The sequence below is a fragment of the Saimiri boliviensis genome, chromosome 14 (assembly GCF_048565385.1).
Source record: "Saimiri boliviensis isolate mSaiBol1 chromosome 14, mSaiBol1.pri, whole genome shotgun sequence".
NCBI classification, from domain to species: Eukaryota; Metazoa; Chordata; class Mammalia; order Primates; family Cebidae; genus Saimiri; species Saimiri boliviensis.
Window position 1 is genome coordinate 88,830,097 of NC_133462.1, and position 21,762 is coordinate 88,851,858.

At 37.3% G+C, this 21,762-nt stretch overlaps 2 protein-coding genes across 6 annotated transcripts in view; one reads left to right on the forward strand and one right to left on the reverse strand.

Moving 5' to 3' along the window:
* The window catches only part of FH (fumarate hydratase), a 72,804-nt gene extending 72,401 nt beyond the window's left edge, over positions 1-403 (reverse strand). For all 4 annotated transcript variants that reach the window (XM_003935338.4, XM_074385386.1, XM_074385387.1 and 1 more), the window contains exon 1: positions 225-403. In XM_003935338.4, coding sequence (XP_003935387.2) covers positions 225-356 — 132 coding nt within the window. In that variant the 5' untranslated portion in view covers positions 357-403. The remainder of the gene's footprint in view (positions 1-224) is intronic.
* Positions 404-10,814: 10,411 nt separating this feature from the next.
* The window catches only part of KMO (kynurenine 3-monooxygenase), a 52,667-nt gene continuing 41,719 nt past the window's right edge, over positions 10,815-21,762 (forward strand). The window contains exon 1 of one of the 2 annotated variants that reach the window (XM_074385396.1): positions 10,815-11,381. In XM_074385396.1, the coding sequence (XP_074241497.1) occupies positions 11,328-11,381 (54 nt within the window). In that variant the 5' untranslated portion in view covers positions 10,815-11,327. The remainder of the gene's footprint in view (positions 11,382-21,762) is intronic. The other variant, XM_039464204.2, reaches the window with a different exon arrangement.

Consider the following 21,762-nt stretch of genomic DNA (forward strand, 5'->3'; position numbering starts at 1 on the left):
CCCTCTCCGCCCGCCGCCATCCCTCCCCAAGCGCCCTCCCGGGCTGCGGCTCCGTCCCTGCGCCGGAAGGGGCGTCCCGAGGCCGGCACGGGCGCGGAGCCCAGAGTCCGGCGCAACCCGGACTCCCGGGGAATCCCTCCCGCCGAGCCGCGGGCGCCGGGGCCGGCGGGCGGGAGGGCTGAAGGTCACCGCCGGGAGGCCGGGGGACGGCGGCCTGCGCTCACCATTCGAGCCGTGTTCGGGGGCCAAAACGAGGGCACGGCCGCGCCGCCCAAGCCGGAAGCCGAAGCTGAGGCGGAGGCAGGAGCCCGCGCGAGGCGACGCGAGCGCGCGAGGAGCCGGAGCGCTCGGTACATGGTGCTAAGGCAGCCTGGGTAGATTTTCAGGGCGGCTATGGCCACGCCTCCGCGCGGCTGTCAGAAGCCGTCCCGCCTACCGGCCTCCGTTCTTACCCAATCAACAGCCTCACACCAACAGGTGGGGCGGGACCAACCGTGAATGGCCAGTAAAGAATGAGGGGGCGGGTTACCTTTCTAGTAGTAGTGTCGGGTTTAAGGCCCTCGGATGCATGGGAAACTAGAAAGAGGGGAATTATGGGAAAGGAGGTTCCAGTTATTCTTGGAGCCGGTTTGATTTTCACGTGTGCCTTTGAAGGTGAGAGCATTAGCCGGTGAATCAGGTCGTGTTTGGTTGGTGAAATAGCCTAGAAAGAAATATTTATTCTTTTATTCATCACGTAATCACTCATTACGTGTTCTTGCTGCTGAAATCCTTTTTCATTTCTTCCAGATTATACCTTCTGTGTAGAAATTTTGGAAAGTGCGGCAAAGTGTAGAAAATGAAATAGTAATTATTCATAATGCCACAATTGAAAAATAACATACTTATTTCTTTTAACTTATCGTTTTGAGATCTTGCTACAGTTTTCGTTCTCTTCTCAACCTTAACGCTCAGAACTCTTTTTTTTTAATGTGGTGTGGAAGAGGAACACAATTATAAGTAACCACCGAATTTTTATTATTTGCATATAGGTTTTCCCAGTTTTTTGCATAGCTAATTTATACATTTTCAAATTAAGGAAGCCATTTGTTTCAATAGGATAGTTGATTACAGAAAAGCAGGAACTGATATAAAATTGCATTTGAACCATAGTTTTATCTTTTCTCTTTTTTATTGCTTGCAACCAGATGACAGTAAAGAGAGAGCGATTGGATGATGCCTTGAAGTCAAAAGTCTAGAACGTGCAAAGCCAAATTTATGAGTCAAACTTATAAACTTGTCAAACCTTTTGGTAACATTATGTTATTTTGTGACTTATAAATTTGACATACTTTTAAAATATAATAATTCAAATGAGATTGTTACGTTGAACTAAAATCAAAACACACTAGTAAACAATGCAAATTCTTTAAAACATTGCTAATAATAGAGTGACATTTTGTTTTTGTTCTCCATCTTCCCAGCAGGTATCATTATTTTGTATATCATTATTTTGATGTATCCTTTCAGTTCTGTGTATTTTTCGCTTCGCACACTAATATGCAAACAATGGTTTTAATATTTTACTTTAAAGTTTTACTGTTGTATAATTGAACTCTATGCTTTTAAAATATAGCCATGATCTTTTAAAAATTAATCATTGCATCACATGAATATGAAATATTTATCCAGTTTCTTAAGAACATTTGTCCTTAATATTATTATTATACTTTAATGACCATATGTTTATGATTTTTTCATAGATCATCTCTTTCTTCATTGGGTAATGCCCCTATTTATTGCTATTTTTGCTTGTTATTTTAAACTTTTTTTAATATTGATATTTCTATACCAATTTTTTATTGGCTATTTGCCTGATGTATATTTCTCATTTTATTTCAGTTTTTGTTTCATTTTTGTTTCAAGCATGTCTTCTGTTTCTACCATACAGTTTAGCTTTTCAAAATCCAAATTAATAGCCTTTTTATAGATTATTTTAATGCCTTTTAACAGTCATTTATGAGACATTATGTTCTAGAATTTTTCAAAGCACTTTATATGTATTAATTATTTGAACACTCAAAAACAACCCTATGAGATAGGTCCTGTTATTATTCCTGTACATGGAAAAGAAAAATTGATGCCCAGGAACATCCAAGTATTTATTTGTGTGTTTTACTTCGATTTACTAGTGAAACTGATTTTCTGTCTGTAGCAGTAATATAAAGTTACATTTTTATTTAAATATTTATTTTATTTGAAGTAAAATATTAAGTATATTATGAAGGTGCTATATAAATGACTAAAATTTGGGAAATGTTAACTTAGCTAATTTATTTTTATTAATTAATAATAAAATGTACTTAAAGCCTTTAAATTAATAAAGGCTGGACATCTTCATGTTAGAGTGACTTATTTTATCTATGAAATAATGTTTTTACTTTGCTTAGAGTTTGGGGCATTTTTAACTTTGGACTTATCTGATAATAATTGACCTGCTTTCTTCTTGTTGATACTTGCCTGGTTTGTTCTTGTTTGTTTTACTTTGCGTTCTCTTCAAGGTAGGAGATGTCAGTGGTGTCCTGCTGTGAGGGACAAGGGAACAGTGCAAAGGTTATCTCTTGCATCTGTTCTAAATCTCAACACCTGGCTGCCAAAATTGATAGCAAGGTTCAAATCGTATCAGACAAAATGTTCTCATTATTCAAAATAAAGACTTTTGCAAATTCTAATTTAGGATACCTCCCAGCCTGGGAGGTTACCAGAGGGTTTCTTAGAGGAAGCTTAACATAAAGTTTGGAAGATACAGCCATTAAAGTCTCCCAGAAAGTTGAGCAAATATTCAAAGAGAATGAAAATAAAAGAAGTTAATAAAATTAGAGAAAGAGTTCAGTATGTCTAACATGTGAATAATGAAGGGGAAACATTAGGAAAAATGGAAGAAACCTTAAAAAAATAAATTCCAAAAAGTATTGTGGAACTAGCAGATATGAACTAGCCAGAATGAGTTATGTCAACAAGAAATGTTAGAATACCAAAGGCAAAGAGAAGAGACTGGAATCTTTCAGAGAGAAAAATAAATGAGTCACATACAAAGGATTAGAAATCTTTTAGACTTCACAACAATAATATAGGAAGTCAGACAACAGCTGAATGATACCTTTAAATTGTTGAAGGAAAATAATTTCCAACTTTTTATTCTATATCCAGAGAAATCTAGTATTTGGATAGAATTAAAATGTTTTCACATGATCGAGATCTCAAAAAATTTATTTCTCGTCTATACTTTTTAAGAATATGCCTCAAATAAGTGCTCCACTATAACTAGGGGTAAACAAAGAAATGAAGGAAGAGGAAATTATGGACTTAGAAAATAGGGTCTTCAACACAGAGACAGATGCGGCAAATTGCCTGGATCAGGCTATGACAGCTGTGCACTTAGCATAGACAGCAACCATCTCAGATGGAAGCAGATCACAGCCTCCAGAACAGATTTACTCAAAGAGATAAAATTGCTAATGCCTTGAATATATTGAGAAGGAATTTAGTCGATTGGGGGAGAGTTTGAGAGTTAAATTTATGGTAAGTCTTAGAAAAGTAACCAAAAGGAAAACCATGGCAGTTAAATAGTTGTATTTTGCAGGAAAGGAAAAATAATCATCAAATTTGAATGGCTACAGTTATAATAAATCAAACGTTGAATGCTGATCTACCTGAAATGATGATGTAACTATACTGAAAGGATAGGGAGATGGAAAGAGTGTGGAAGTTTGGAGAGATTCAGACATGATGATGAAAAAACATTAATCTTCATCTTCAGTAGTGAGAAGTCATGATCTAATACCTAAAACCATAAACTGAAAAGACAGAAACAAAAACCAAGAATTAATATTTAGAGATGTGGAATTATATACCCAGGAGCTGAAAGAGATCCCTCTGTGCAAGGATAAATGGCAGAGAGGTAGCAAGGATGATGACTGTTCAGGTTGGATATCTTGCAGAACTTTGTATTCCTAAGACTATGTGCATGTACAGAAACTTTGCAAAACTCTAAAATTACCAACGAAAAAAGTTAACCAACCTCTCTCTCCATTCTCCAAAAAAAGATGAATTCCTCAATGTGCTGGATTCCATTCCTCCTCAAAGACACCACCCACTCTTCTTACTTCATTCGGTTATTTCTCTTAATTGACCCACACCATAAGTTAATACAGTAACTTTGCTGTCTCAGCTCTAATGTTGAAAACAAACAAAAGCTGCCTGGACTTTGCATCCCACTTCAACTACCTCCTCATTTCCAGGACATATCTGATCACCATCTTCAATTCTCCTTTCCTCGTCCTATTGCGATCTGTCTTCAGTACACGTCACTCCATTGGTACTACTCTTGCCAGGGTCACCAGTGACCTGCAAGGTGCAAATACAATAAACAGTTAGTTTCCTATGTTTTCAGCGGCCTTGACACAGTTGACACCCTTTGGAAATACCTCTTTCTTGCTCTTTGAAATATTGAACCCTCCTTATCTCCTTCTCCCAAACTCTCACTTTGTTTCACTAGCTACTCCTTCACATTGTTCTTTGACAGATTTTCACTTAAAAATAGGGAAGGGCCTCAGGGCTCACTCCTAAATAGTCTTTCCTTTTTAATTTCTTTTTAAAAATGTAGTGGGACCTCAGGTACAGAAGATTGCATAAATACACTAACCTTATGACATGTTATGGAGTGTAAGGTTCATTCTTGTTTTATTTAAATATTTCTTTTCTATTCCTATTTTGTATTCATACTCTCTTATTTTAAATTTCAATATTTTTGGAGGAACAGATGGTTTTTGGTTACATGGATAAGTTCTTTCGTGGTGATTTCTGAGATTTTGGTACAGCCATCACCTAAGCAGTGTACACTGTACCCAGTGTGTAGTTTTTCACCCCTCACCCCTCCTATCCTTACCTCTGAGTCCCAAAAGTCCATTATATGATTCTTATGACTTTGTGTCCTCACAGCTTAGCTTCGCTTAGCTTCTTATTCTCCTATACCCTTTCTCCTTTCAGACCCCTAGAAAACTATTATAATGTGTTTGTTTTGTATCTTTTTGTTTAGATGTATTCCTGTAAAATTTATACAGTGTTTCGTGCAGTTTAAATTTTCATGTAAATGGCATGGAATGATTTACACTATTCCCTTTCTTAACCATCATTCTCAATCAGTCGTCTTTTCCTAGGTGAGATCTTCGTTCCTGTGATTTTCAGTACCATCTTTATGTTGCTATACTGATGAAGCTAAACTTATTTTTCCAACCTAGGTTTCTCCTAGCTCTAGATTTACATATCCAACTGTGTGCTTAGTATCTCTATTTATTTATCTAACTCAATACTCACATCTCAAACTTAACATACCCTAAATGATAACTCTTAGTTGGCACCCCTGCCCTAGTCTTCTATACTCAGTAAATGGTACCTACCACCAGTTAGTCGAGGTAGAAACCTGCAAGTCTTCCTTGATTCCTGAACGCTGCCCCCATTTCCCAAACATGCGTAACTATGCCAAATTCACCAGCAGACCCTGGCCACTCTACCTCAAATTTATGTCTTGAATCCATGCACTTTCTTCTCTTTTTACTTTCACCAGTATCTATTTGTTAATCAGACAAGTAAACTACTAAGCCATGTCAGTTCTTAGAATAGTAAACACAACAAAGGAAACAAACAAGATGTTTAGAGAGTGATTGAGGGTTGCTTCTTTTAGGTAAGGTGATCAAGCTAAGGATATTGTATCTGAACTGAGATCTAAGCAACGAAAGGCAGCTATGATAGAAGAGTATTCTAGGCAGACAGCTACAAGTACAAAGTGCTTGGTTAAATGAATAAACAATTATTGAGCAACCTGATGTCAAAGTGAGATAATATTCTGTCAGTTTCAACAATCTGAGAATGATGAAAGCATCAGAGTAAATATTGTTTTAATTAATCTTTTGCTAAATTTTAATTTCTTTTCATAAATTTTTATTATTTCTTGTGATCCTGATTTGTTAAATGTAGAAATATATGTAGAGTAAAGTGGAAATATTCAGTGCCCAATGTGAAGTATGCTGCTCTTGGAGTCATTCTATTGTAAAAGTGCCAGTTTTAGGAATTAATAAATAACTGAATCCCCCAAAAATGAATTGCTTGCTGCTATTGACCCAAATTACTCTATAAATCCCTACTTATCCCTCAGTCTCAAGTTCTTCAGGCACAGAGAATGAAGGAAGGTAGTCTGTCAGTTCTTCTCTCCCTCAAGAACGTCATCCAGAGAAAGAAGTGGTTGTAATCTTGAACCTTCCTGAGGCTCCTCTAAGGCAATGCTTTCTACCTCACTTTTACAAAGAACAGAGGGATAAGCAGCCATGGTCAAAATTGCAACTTTATCATAATTAAGCTTTGATCAAGCTTTTGCAGCCCTTTCTCTTTCAGGCACTATGGACTGTCATGTTATCCTTCAATTTCTAAAAGTCATCTACTGGGTCATTCTTCTCCGATCTGTTTTCCCTGCCTAACCTTATACAAAAGTTGATTATCTCTTCCTTCCTCTTCCAAATCAAAGATCATCCAATTCAAATTATTGAGGTGTTATTATAAAATGTAGCCATCCAAAGATACGGAATCAACCTAAATACCCATCAGTGGCAGATTGGATAAAGAAAATATGGTGCATATAAACCATGGCATACTGTGCAGCCATAAAAAGCATGAGATCATGTCCTTTGCTGGAACATGGATGGAGCCGGGGGCCATTATCATTAGCAAACTAATGCAGGAAGAGAAAATCAAATACTGCACGTTTTCACTTATAAGTGGGAGCTAAATGATAAGAACACACAGATAAAAAGAGGAGAACAACAAACACTGGGCCTACTTGTGCCTGGAGGGTGGGAGGAGGGAGAGGACCAGAAAAAATAGCTATTGGGTACTAGGTTGAGTACCTAGGTGATGAAATAATCTGTACAACAAACCCCTGTGACACAAGTTTCCTAAACCTAAAAGTTAAAGTCAGATAAAATAAAATAAAAAATAAAATACATCTATCAATTGAAGTTTCATTTAGTTTGGATTGTCAAAAAAAAAAAAAAGGCAAGATGAGATATGAACATTGTCACTTTTTTTTGGAGAAACAGTCATTTATTACTGACTGTCCCTGTAACAGAAATCGGGGACATTTCTCAGAGGTAATAGTACAAAAATATTGTAAGGATGAACTGAGAAAACTGGGACGTACTGTAAGAGTCATAATAATCATTACTTATCAGTCTATTCGCATACAGTTTGCATGCTACATAGTTTGCATGATTCTTTATTCATCTCTTTTATCTCAACTACTGACTTGACATAATTTTTTGGCCCATAAATGGAGAGTTATTTGACCCACCTAATAAGTGATTTAGAAAAATCATAGAACCACAGTTATCAGCATCCTTACAGCCAGTTTTAATGTCATGAAACACTGTTTCAGCCAGATTATTTGTGAGGTGGGTCACCATTTGTTATACGTAGGAGTTTAAGTATCAAAATTTGAAAATTATTTTTAAAAAATAAGCAGATGCAATACCTTTGCACTCAGATAATAATATATTATTGAATATGTGCTTCTTTGAGTCACAGAAAAAGGCTCAGTTCCTAGCTACTAAGCAGAGAATTGTATGTAAACTTCAGGCTATCTCGTCTGTGACTAAACTGCTAATAGTATTTCCATGAGAGTTTATCTTTCACATGAATAACATTTAAAATGAATGTGTCATGTGTTGTGGAAAAGGGTTTTGAACTTCTACGCTTGAAGAGAGCAAGCAGCATGACAATCTCTAGGTTTGTCTCATATGGGCTATGTAGATACCAAACAGCTATTCCTAAGACAGACCTCACTGACACTGCACACTGCTCGAGTGCTGAATCACCCATAAGCACAAGGCAGAAGCAAAAACAAACCTACTCTAAAGCAATATACTGATGCCTGAAACCTCAAACTACTTACAAGTGGTTTTTTTTTTTTCAACTACAATTTCGAGTAGTCCAAGTTTAAAATGCTCACATGGAAATTAGATAACATAAGTATCTACAAAAGATAAGTAACCATCAAAGCAAAGCCACAGTAGAAATGATCAGACACAGACCATAAGGCATTCATGTTTATTATGTTAAGTAATAAACATAAGCTTGAGAATTTTGGCAAAGGTACTGGAAACTGAAAATATTGTAGTATGTATGAAAAGAAACCAAATAAAAATTCTGGAACAAAAAAGTTACAGTAATCAAAGAACACAATGGATGACCAGACGGCAGAAAAAAGAATTGGAAAATTGAATAATACATTAAAATAACTATCCACAGTGAAGCATGAAAGGACAAGAGATGAAAATACAGATAAAAGGATAAGAGACATGGAAGACCAAACAGAAATGTTAGTGGCTGAGAATATTCTACAACTGGCGAAAGAAACCAATCTCTATTTAAGCAATCCAATGGTTTCGTACTAGGATCTATAAAAATAAATTTTTATCTAGATGTATCTTTGTGAAACTACAGAAAGCCAAAGACTGAAGTTAAAAGATAAAGATCAAACACTAGACTGGATTTTAAAATGTTCAACAGCGTGATGTTTACAAAGGCCACATAAGGATAAAAGAAAGTTGAAACCAAAAGGTTAGAAATTATGTAATATGTAAATGCTAACCAAATACAAAAGCTAATAGTAATATCAAATAAATTTTATGGCAAAAATAATTCTTTGCTTCATAACAATCAAAGCTTTAGTTTACTAGTAATGGATAGCAGCTTTAAATATATAGATAGGATGCTGAAGAAATAGACAAATACCAATCACAGCCTGATATCATTTAACATACCTTTTCTCAGTAATTGACAAAACAAGCATACCAAAAGTTAGTGAGAATACAAAGGTTTTGAACACATGGTTAATAAACTTGACCTAATGGATAGGTATAGGAAAATATATAGCGTAATTTCAGAATATATATATATATATATATTTCAAGTACACACAAAGCATTTACACAGATTTTTCATTTGCTGGCCATACAACGAGTCTTAACCAGTTTCACATGTTTGAAAATCTGTAGTACATATTAGCTGTCTTCACTGGAATTTTGCTAAAAAGCAATAACGATAAGATAACTGGGATATCTCATGCATTTGGAACTTAAGAAATAAACCTCTATTTCACCCTGTACTGGAGGTACTAGCCAGCATGAAAGGGAATCATTCAATTAGTCAGTAGGGGGGGGGGGAGAGAGAGAGAGAGAGAGAGAGAGAGAGAGAGAGAGAGAGAGAGAGAAACTACCATAATTGTGGTGAAGAGAAAAATCTATCATTCATCCAGTCAATAGGAAAGAAAGATGGATGAAAGGAAAGAAGGAAGGAAGGAAGAAGGAGCTTTAATTCCAGCTGCTTGGGAGGCTGAGGCAGGAGAGTCACTTGAACCCAGGAGGCAGAAGTTGCAGTAAGCCGAGATAGAGCCACTGTGCGCTCCAGCCTGGGTGACAGAGCAAGACTCCATCTCAAAAAAAAAAAAAAAAAAAAAAGAAAGAAAAGAAAAGAAAGCATAAACAGCATATATGAATCCTAGACATACTCATACATATGTACACAACATTGTATACACAAGAGTGTTTATGGCAACACCATTATTCATGATATTAAAAATTTGGAAACACCCCAAACATTGATCGACAGTAGAATGGATAAATAGTATATGGCGATAAAAATGAATGAACTAGAAAAACATGCAATAACACAAATGAATCTTACAAAATATAATACTGAGAAAAAGAAGCAAGTTGCAAAAAAATAAATAGTATAAGTTCGTTTATAGGAAAGTTCAAAAAAGGGATGTATCTATGATGGTACAGTTATAAATAAAAGCAAAGAAAGTTGGTATGGCAGTTACCTCTATGAAGGAGGGATGATTAACAAGGGCACCTAGACTTCTGGGATTCTGGCAATGGTCTCTGGACCTAAATGGTAGCAACATGGATGCTTGCTTCACAGTAACTTTACTGTTCATTTGTGTTATCGTTCATAATTTTTCAAAGATGTTTTTTAACAATGCAGTTCTTTACATATTGCTATTGAAGACGTCTCAAGCTATATGTCACAAAGTAAAAAATACGGTGTGGAACAAGTTTTAAAATGTATGTTTAAAAAGAAAGGAAGGAAGGGAAAGAGTGAGAGAAAGAGAGAGAGAAAAGGAGAGAGAGAGAAGATAGAACACAAGGAGAGAACGAGAAAGACATAACGAACTTGTAGAAGAATATGGTAACCCACACACCAAAACAGTTGTCTTTGGGCAGCAGAAATAGGTGGCCAAGGATCAAGGTTAGAAGGATCACTGTTCACGGTCTACTCTCGTGTCTTTTAAATTTTCATACCATGTTAATCTATCACCTACTCAAAATAAATGAAATACCTAATCACACTTATCCACAAGGGGTCGCTATTGAATGCCATTTAACTCTAGTTCCTAACCAGAGGGAAAAATGTTCTGAATTCTTTATGAGCTTAACGGGAAGTGAAGAAACATGATCATTTATGTTCTTATTTTATATTACACCACATCATGTTCCAGAAAAAAAAAATTGTGATTCGGAATGAATTTAGAGAAGCACTGTGTCAATCATCTCCCCTAGTGGTAATGTGCGAATTAGATTCTAAATTTTCTAGCATCTGGGCTGAAAAAAGAAAAAAGGGAAGTACGGTCAGTTACACAATTCAAAATGTTGATCAGGAGAATATTAAGGCCTTGCAAAAAAATGTCCCTGGTAGAGCCTGTTAAAGACAATCCTTGAGGACCCTTTAGATGAAATTCTTGATTGGTCTTAGTAACAAAAATGATCCACAGATGAATTATGGAACCATGTCATCTTACTCTCTAAGGGAGGTATAAGATAGTTTTGGACTTCAGATGAGAAAGGCTCCATTCATGGTTAATCATGAATGAAAATGAAACTAAGAATATATACTGTAGAAAAAGAAGAAGAAAAGCCATTAGACTGCTTAAAAAGTTCCGTGTCTTACACAGAAGATAGAAAAGATATAATGTCTCCAATCTGATGGATCTTTTTAAAATTTGGTTATTCTAATGAATTTATTTTTTCTTAGAGCTGAGCTGATTGTACTTTGGCCGACTAAAGGGTTAATGTTTTCAAGGGAAATTAGCCCTGACTAAACATTGCTGCTGGCTCATAAATACACTGGGCTTTGGGTGGCATAAAAACTAAGAGAAATCAGTGTGTAGGAGAGACACAAGTAAGTGTCCCTCAGTGACAGAGGCAACAATAATTGTGAAAAACACTTCAGCAATTATGGACTCGTCTGACATTCGAAGGAAGAAAGTAGCTGTCATTGGTGGTGGCTTGGTAAGAATTTTCGGATGCATTATTACTGTTGGTGCTGTTATATTAACTGTTATTACTCATAATGATTACTATTCATCACTTAAATACAGCTATTTTGTTTATTTTTGTTTTTTATTGTTTATCTTCATAGGTTTAAATATGGTATGAGTTTTAATTTGTTTTCTTTTTCAGGAAAAGTATTTTATGGCCCTTAAATATGAAGGTTTCTGTTTTCCCTCACCCTTTTGGCTTAGGATTTCTTGAAAAGCAAAAATAATGCAAATTGAATTTGATTTTATCCCCAAATTGGCGATGTTTTTAGGAACAGGTATTTGTCTTAATATTCATTTCAATAAAAACATTTGTCCCGTTTTGTTTAATAACTCAGTTAATGCTGTCCTAATGGGAATAAAAGGGTCAAGAAATATGTAGCTAGTGTTTAATTATCGTGTTGAATGTTCACTAGTTATATGAGTAATTGGGAATAAGATTTATGTGGTCGCCTGACTTACGTGACTCTTCCAAAGGAGCACCAAAGGTCGTGGAGTGAGGTGTCCACCTCTCACTGGGCAAGTAACAAAAAAGTGCTCAGACTTGCCCCACACCTAGCAAGACAGAAGGAGAGGTCACTCTCTGCTTTCATAATTATGGTGCCAAAGGTAGTTCTGTTTAAAATGGATCTGCTTCGATTGAACTTTGCTGTTCCCCCCTCTCAGCAGAATTTCTGTCATAGAATGAAAACATCCCAATTAGTCAAGGTTAAGTAATTTCACTTTTATCTTTGGTCAAATCATGTAGAGACTTTTCATTCATTCATTTATTCACTCAACAAAAAAATGTATTGAGGGCCTAACACTGTTATAGGCTGTCTGCACATGGTATATTTTATGCCACACATGTATTTATATAATATATGCTAACTGTCTTTTCCCCAAAGTACTAGAACAGTTCTTTTAACATTTCGGATTCTAAATTTTAATTTATTAATGCTATCACATGATGTGTTGGTCACTGGATGGGACACAGTTTGTCATCACCTCATACTATGCCTGTGTCCAATTCTGTCCTATCAAAATGTTGCACAAAGTGGGAAATCATATATTCAACAAAATCTTATTACTTAGTGTGTGCCAATACTGTTCTAGGTAGTAGGGATGCAAGGGTGAGAATTCCAGAGAAGAAAAAGGCAAAGAAGAAGAAAACAAATAAGATAATTTCAGTTAAAGAGAAGCACTATAAAAGAAAAGCAAACAGAATAATGCTGCAGAGAGTATCTTTGAGAGTACCTGTTTTAGAGTGTGGTCAGGGACAGCTGCTCTGCTGAAGGGCTATATGACCAGAGATCTGAATGATCAGCTAGAACTAACTATGTGAAGATCTTGAGAAAGAGTATTTCAGACAGAGGAAACAGCAGGAAGAGAAACCCTGGGGCAATAATCAGCGGTACACGTTCAAGGAGCAGAAAGAAAGGCAGGAACAGAATGAGGCCAGAGAAGAGTAGCTGATGAGGCCAGAGAAGCTGACAGAGCCAGATCTTGTAGGATCTTAGAGGTCCAGGCAAGAAGACAAGATTTTGTTCAAATTACAATGGGAAGCCATCAGAGGATTTTAGGCAGGAAAGCAAGTTGTGATTTTAAAAGGTCCCTTGGACCATTATGTGGAGAATGACTAAGAAAATTTTAAGAAGACAAGATAGGCCAGTTAGGAGGCCGTTACGTTAGTTCAAGACTTGACTAAGGTGGCAGCAGTAATGTCTCATTTTAAACATTGTCTCTTAGAAATCCAAGGGGAGATAACAAATACGTGATTGGATATGTGGTTTTGGGAGGCATAAAAATATGAGTGTCATCCATGGACTTCTCTCTGAATAACACAAGATCTTTATCATGTAACCACTTCATACATATGCTGGAAAATAGGAGGCAAAAATTACTACATGTGTATTAGGAAGCAACTAAAATTCCTCTGCAAAAGAATTCTATCCATCCTATTGCTCAGGTCCATGCTTAGGTATCATGTTTGATTTCTTTTTCATTTTATGCAAACACTTATTCTTCTTTCACTCCATCAGTAAGCCTTGTTGGCTCTATATCCAAAATACATTTAAATTCTGGCCATTGCAACCATCCTAGCCCAAGCCATTATCATGCCCCATCCATATTCCTGCAACAAACTCCAAATTAGTCTCCCAGCTTTAACTCCTATTCTGTTATAGTTCGTACTACACACGACAACCAGAAATACCCTTTTAAAACACAAGTCTAATCATTATCACTCCCTGCTTAAAACCTTCCAATGATCTCCCATTACAAATAAAATAAAATCTAAACTCTTTATCAAAGGTCCTGTCTGAACTGAGCCTGTCTGCCTATCTGGCTTCACCTCTTTCCCATATTGTGTTTTGTTTTTTAAACTTATCTACAAGTATCTAAAATTACGCACCTTGGGTTTTTTTTAAACCCGTTTCTTAAGTATCTACTTCAACTAGGATATAAACTCTTATTAACCAATGTATTCCAGAGGCTGGAATTATGCCTAACATTATGTATTGGATGGATGAATAAATGAGAGGAATGAGAAAACTTCAGGATATAAAGGTGAAAAAAAGGATGCATGTTTGAGTATTGAGAAAATTATTTTTAAAAGTATTGCTTAAATAGAGCAATTCAAGAAGGTTAATGTCTTTACATAGAGGACAAGATTATATTTTTGCCCATCTTTTTCTTTGTGTTTTTCATTTCCTCCTCTCCATAAACCATATCCCAGTACCTTATACTGTCTAACACATCAAAGATTCTCCCCTGGCCCTAGAAAAAAAAGTAAGAGTTGAGAACCTTTACTTACACATCCAAAAACTACAGTGAACTTCCCTCAATTCTTATCCGGGTAGCTTACCATGTCTAGTAACCTTGCTTAATGAAAAGTCACCCTGAGAATGTGTTCTTGCTCCGATGTAGTGATCATCTGATCTTGGTTTAAGCCAACTGATTTCCTTTCTTTGAAGACATGTTCAGTCAAAGAGATCAATAAACTAGCAAAGAAACTCATACTGAGGAGAAACGAAAGGTGAAAGAAACTAAAACGTAATCATAAACCAGGTAAAGTTTAAACATTGAAAAAGAGTGGGAAAGATGTTAAAATAGCATTTCAAGAACATTCACCTAAATATTTAGAAAAACCACTGTATTCCTCCTTGTGTGAATTACAACCCCCCTATTCCTTCTCCAGCCAATGGGTTTACCTCCTACTAGTTCTAGAAGGTAACTGCAGGAGAATCAACCTGTAAAGACTTCTCCTCTCTTTAAAACCCCACAGGGCTTTGTTTGCCATTATGAAATACTGCCTTTTATTAAAATTTTGTTACGCGTAGTTTATTCCCATAGAAGCGTTTTACTTTATAGATCTGAAGATTAGTTTATCTTTGGCTCCTGCTACCTTTGTAAAGGTTTCCCAGTGCTTTATACTGTGAACCACACTAAAATATTTTCTGTGCATGAGTTTGATTTCAGAACAAAGTGGAGAATCTCTCTTTTAGAAGTTATGGGAAATTTTTAAATTTTTTTGTTTAATCACAATTATGTCATAAGGTATGTAGTCCTTTCAGAGAGTAACTTAAAAAAGGACTTGGAAAATATCTCAATTTTGCAGGCTGGAAGGAATATAAAAGCTATAGGTATTGTTTTTCAATTCTAGCATGTTAGTTCAAGAAAAATCTACATTACAAAAAACTGCCACACAAACTGCCTTACTTCATGTTAGAGTGACATGTTTTCTTTCCTTTATGAAGTTGGAGAGAAGTAGACAGCCAGAGAAGGAAACAAAGCCATCTAACGTAAACAGGTGCCCTTAATCCATGCCTGAATTCAGTCCTTGAGATTCAAAAAATACTGTTTGTGATAACGATTTTCAGTGTTTGCAGGTATGATGAAAGGGATCAGTGCAAAAAAGCACCACTTCAGTGACAGCTAAAGCTACTCAAGAGCTCGTTTTTTTTGACTGAAGCCAAGAGCCTTGGCTGAGAAGACTATGAAGCATTCCCATCTCAGCTGTCTCGTGCTGCTGCAGTGCATGTCCACTGTTCTAGCATATTGTTTATGATATCATTCAAATATTTCTTCTGTTCCCTTCTGTTAAAAAAAAAAAAAAAAAAAAAAACCACTATAGAGGCTTTTGTGATCCACTCTCCTATGCATTGACCCAGCAAAATTCTCCATATTTAGAGGGTGAGGAGATTGGTACATGTTTCAACTTGTTGTTGATAATGGTGCCCTGCCCCGCCCCACCCCCGAATTCAAGTCAAGTTAGTGGCCCCTGATGATGAAATTGCCTTTGAGGCAACTTGACTTTGGCTCTATGAGAGTTTATGTCTCACAGCTATAGATGTTAGATCCTGTCATAGATTTATAGGCTCAAAATGGTTTTGATGCCAAACTGGCCCTGAATGGTGTTTCCGTTCTGTTCTCCTGAGGATTATTCCACCTTACCACTTACTCTTCGCTCGGCTTCATAGGGTGGAATCAGTGTTACTCAGTGAGCAGACTGGGAATAGCAGTTTGCAACCAGCTGGACGCTCGGGAAATCTTACCCTATGGGTCTCAGTTTCTTCGTCTTGGGCTAAAACTAGATTGCTAGTCTTTTAACGCTAAAATTGCACTGCTTCTTTTTCACACTTTCTCACTCGCGGATCTCTAGCTTTGTTCTCAACCTACTCCTTTCTAAAAGCAGAAATCAAATGTCACCCAGAATTTTCACTTTCCCCAAAGTAAACATCCTCAGCACATATGAACCATCAAATGGCTTATAATCCTGGGTTGAGGTCTGCATATAATTTGATTCAAGTCCACACTTTTTATTTTTTGCAAATATTAATGAGATATACCATGAAAAAGACCTAATTACTGTTAACCTTTATTGTTATTATTTTATTAATATGAAAATAAAGTAAGCTGTATTCTCTCTACTCTTGTTTGAATACCAAACCAGGCTTATCCTGCCCATTGTACAGTCAGTCAGTTACTGAGATGACAAGTGAATTAGTCTGCTTCCATGCTGCTGATAAGACATACCTGAAACTGGGAAATTTTATAAAGAAAAAGAGGTTTAATGGACTCCTAGTTGCATGTGACTGGGGAGGCCTCACAATCATGGTGAAAGGCAAAAGGTACGTCTTACATGGCAGCAGGCAAGAGACGGTATGCAGGGGAACTGCCCTTTTTAAAATCAGCAGCTCTTATGAGACTTATTTACTATCATGAGAACAGCCTGAGAAAGACCTGCTCCCATGATTCAATCATCTCCCATGCTGCATCCCTCCCGTGACACACAGGGACTACGGCAGCTACATTTCAAGATAAGATTTGGGTAGGGACACAGCCAAACCATATCAAGCTTTGTAGTAAAGAGATTTTATTCACAGGAAAGCCCAGCAAGGAGATGGAAGAACAGCTTTCAAGTACACCTCTCTGAAGATAGGGCTTAGAGATATTTATAGGGTAAAGAAGTGGGGTAGTCTAAGGTGTGGGGAAAGGTGATTAGCAGTGGGGGAAAATGAAGTAATAAGTGGTCTGAGCAAGCATAATCAAGGTTCAGAAAACAGTAGAATTAGCATGCTCCGAAGGTACAGTTTTGGCCCTCTGACGTCAGAAAGTCATTTCTTGGGCATTTGTGTGGGCCCAGTTGACAGGCCTGTGACTCTTTTTCCCTATTCTATCTGCTTTCTCATTCCACTGATAGCCTTACATCCTGGTAATAAGGCCACAGGAGCCAATGGGAGAGGTAGAAAGAGGGTTGGTGGTCTCAAGTAGTTTAAACTGGATAAGAGCTGACCCCCTAATTTCTGGGAAAAAAAAACACAAAACTTTAAGCAACTATTACCATAGCAATATCTAGGCCAGAGATTTCGGCTATAAGGAAGCTAGTGACAGATTAGATGTATATTGTTTGGTTGCATGACTTTTAGCTAGATGGACTTTGAGATCAACTAGAAGTAAGCAATAAAAAGCAAGCAAGGTAAGCTAAGTTTGGTGGGCCTTGTCATCTTAGCCTTGAGTTTCAGTTTTCTATTGCAAAGGCTCTGAGCCTTCTTAAATATGAAAAACTCTTACTAGTGTCCATATCTAGCACCTTCTGAAATCAGAGGTGGAATGGGTTTCTTCGTGACTGCCTCATAAGTCCCACTCTCACCTCAGAGAATTCATCCCTCAGCGATTCCTCCATTTGCTATCTGGTAAGAAACATCTGGGAAGGAACTAACAACTTTAGACAGCTCCAAAATTTGTTAAGTACCTACAAAGAGTGTGCCTTTCATCCCTTTTCATGTGGCCCATGCTCCCCTAAATACTCTCAGAGTATTTCTCTTCTGTCCATATTCACTCATGCATTCATCTACTTCTCTATCTGTCCACTCAAGGAAAAAAGAGCACCCTCATACACTGTTGATGGTAATCTAAGCTGGTATTTCTTTCCTGGAAAACAACTTGAAAAAATATATATCCGTAGTCTTAAAAATACAGGGGATTTGGCCGGATGCAGTGGCTCACACCTGTAATCCTAGCACTTTGGGAGGCCGAGGTAGGAGGATCACTTGAGGTCAGGAGTTCGAGACCAGCCTGGGCAACACGGTGAAACCCCATCTCTACTAAAACACACACACAAAAATTAGCTGGGCATGGCAGCATACACTTGTAGTTGCAGCTGCTCCGGAGGCTGAGACAGAAGAATCACTTGAACCCAGGTGGCAGAGGTTGCAGTGAGCTGAGATCGTGTGACTGAACTCCAGCCTGGGTAATAGGAGACTCCGTCTTTAAAAAAAAAAAAAATGGGGATTTTTCAGAAAGCAGCAATAGCTACCTCACCCTTGAAGCTGGCCTAAGCACGTCATTGCATTCAGAGAAACAAATGTCTTTCAGCCAATTAGAATCTAATGTGGGCTCTCAAAAACACCAAATCTGGAGTGTCAAAACTCACAACAAAACTTTCTGAAATAATCTCGCCCCACTCAATCTCTTTCATGTACTTTGCAGTTATTCCAAAAGCAAGATAAAGGAAGATTCAGGAGACTCCTCTTACACTCTAGACCAAAATTTTCTCCCCCACTCACTTCAGACTTTCTTTTTTCCCTCTGTTTTCTCATTCCCTTGTTATCCTTACTCCATTCCCTGCTAGTAAGAAGGTCCAGCCAGGCGCGGTGGCTCACGCCTGTAATCCCAGCACTTTGGGAGGCGGAGGCGGTGGATCACAAGGTCAAGATTCAAGACCATCCTGGCCAACATGGTGAAACCCTGTCTCTACTAAATAAAAAAAAAAAAAAAAAAAAAATAGTACGTGGTGGCGCGTGTCTGTAGTCTTAGCTACTCGGGAGGCTCTGAGGTTAAGGCAGAATTGCTTGAACCCGGGAGGCGGAGGTTGCAGTGAGCTGAGATCGCACCACTGCACTCCAGCCTGGTGCCTGGTGATGGAGCAATACTCCAAAAGACAAAAAAAAAAAGAAAGAAAGAAAGAAAAGAAAGACCCAGGAGCCAACAGGGCAGATAGAAAGAGGGTGGGGAGCTCAGGACTTGCTAGTGTTTCAATCCCTTTTATTCAAAATCACCCTTTGGGCCGGGCGCGGTGGCTCAAGCCTGTAATCCCAGCACTTTGGGAAGCCGAGGCGGGTGGATCACGAGGTCGAGAGATCGAGACCAATGTGGTCAATATGGTGAAACCCCGTCTCTACTAAAAATACAAAAAAAAATTAGCTGGGCATGGTGGCGCGTGCCTGTAATCCTAGCTACTCAGGAGGCTGAGGCAGGAGAATTGCCTGAACCCAGGAGGCGGAGGTTGCGGTGAGCCGAGATGGCGCCATTGCACTCCAGCCTGGGTAACAAGAGCGAAACTCCGTCTCAAAAAAAAAAAAAAATCACCCTTTGGTGGGCCATTTCATTAGTGAGATTTTATCAGAAGAAATGTGTATGCGTCATACAATCATCTATAATGCTAAAGAATTAAAATAACTTGAATATCCAAATATAAGCACATTGCATACAATACAATGTAATGCAAGTATTAAATATTTTTACTTTAGACATCTTTTGACATGGCAATGTATTTAGAATATACTTTTCAGTTTTTGAAAGAAATTATGAAAGAAAATATACAACCTGTTATCATTTTGAAAAGAAATACCATATATTTTATATACATAGAAAATACTAATATTGGTTGCCATTGGTGGTAAGATTGTGAGAAATTACTTTTTTCCTCACATTTATCTGTATTTCCTAATTCATTAAAACCTTTGGGTTCTTACTATGTGTCAGGTATTGTAGTTTCTATCAGATATAAAGATCGACAAAATATAAGCCATACCAATATTATTCCTCTCTGGGCATTTACTGCCTGGGGTAGTCAGACGAGACTACAAATAAGTAATTCAATGTATTTGAGACATGAAAACACATCTATACATATATACTTATATATAATTACAGAAGAAAAGGCAAACAAGTTTTTTGGAGGAGGAGAGGTATCAGGAAAAACTACGCTGTGGATATGAGCCTTAAAGGAAGGGTAGACATTTTCCAAAAACTGAATAGAAGGCAGGGAAGGATAGTATTCAAAGGCATGGAAGAACCAAAATGCACGACACACTCAGAAAACATGGTATATTTAGTATGCCTGTTACAGATAGTGCATGAGAATAGTGAATGATGAGCTGGAGAAAGAGGTTGGGATCACATGTAAGAATCTACTGTCATCTTGAAAATTTGGAATTTTATCCTGAAAAGATGATAGCTAATAAACAACACTAAGACAAAAATATATCATTCAGTGTTTGATTTAGAAGATAATTAGCAGTTGGGTGTGATGGCTCATGCCTATAATCCCAGCACTTTGGGAGGCTGAGGTAGAAAGATCACATGAGCCCAGGAGTTTGAGACCAAACTGGTGACATAGCAAGACTCTGTCTCTACAAAAATTTAAAAATTAGCCAGGTATAGTTGCACACCTGTAATTACAGCTACTTGGGAGACCAAGGTAGGAGGATCACTTGAGCCCAGGAATTCAAGTTTGCAGTGAACTATGATCTCAGCCTTGTATGCCTGCCTGGGTGACAGAGCAAGACCCTCCCTAAAAAGAAAAAAAGAAAAAAGATCAATAGTTCTAGTGCAGAGTACAGAATGAATGCATAAATACTTGGAAAAGAGTAATTAGAAAACTGTTTCAGTAGCCTGGTGAAAGGTAATGAGGACCCCATGTAATGACAGAGCTGTAGGTAGCAGAAGACCTGTTGTGAAAGAGACTAAAGAGGAACAATCAATAGGATGCATTGCCGAATTTTATGTACATGGGGGCAGGGGGGTGTTAAATATTCACCAAGCTATCCTGGTTTGGTGAATTAGTGAGTACAATTGCAATTCCCTAAGATATGAAATATATAAGGAGGAAGAAAGTTTATGGAATACAGAATACAGAAGAAAGACAATGAGAGAGAGGGTTGAGGAATGGGAATAAGTTCAATAGTAGCTATGTTAACAGGGAGATGCCTATAGGCAGATTCAGTAGTCATAGATGAAGTTCAGAACAAAGACCTAGACTGGAGAAAAAGTCATAAATTTTCTTAAGAGAACTCATGGAATGTAGGACATTCACCTTCTCATAAGAGGAAAAATCGGACCACTGCTTGGCTTTAGAGACTAATTCCAGATGACACAGATCAGAGAACTCAGGGTAAGGATTAAACAATAAAATAATATTTGGCATAACATATGCAATTATGGCAGATGTAATAGTTACTAACAAAGTATGAAGACACTTCGATGTGCTTTTTGCATGTAAGGAGAGTTAACAGTCTGATTCTTCTCATTGCATTGATTTGCCCAAAGATCAAATTCTTGAGACACCATATTATATAGTTCCATGACCAAATACGGATTTCAAAAAATATTAGCAAACTTTTAAAAAGTGGATAGATGGCAAACTCAGAAACGTTCATGATTCTTAAGGATTAGGAAAGGTGCTATATGCTTCATTAAGTCAAAAGTAGTTGGTACATGTTTAATATTGCATTAGCAGATTAATTTTAAACACGTTATATAAAGAGTCATAAAATGTATGGAATTTTTATAATCCTATTCCCTCTTCCTAATAGGATCATATTTTTTTTTCTTTTTTCTTTTTTCTTTTTTTTTATGCTTATCAGTTCAATTAAAGATTCAAGGGTCGACATTTATAAATTTAAATGGTTTACAGTTTTCTCATGATCACCGGATAGTTGAACAATTGCTGCTAGAAGGGTCACATGGGAACTGACAGGAAACGCAGCAACGGAAGACATGAGATGCATACCTCAACATTTAGAGAAAGGAAATTTTCAAATCATATTTTTAAGTGCTGGGTTAGGCATCACTATTATGGACCGGGA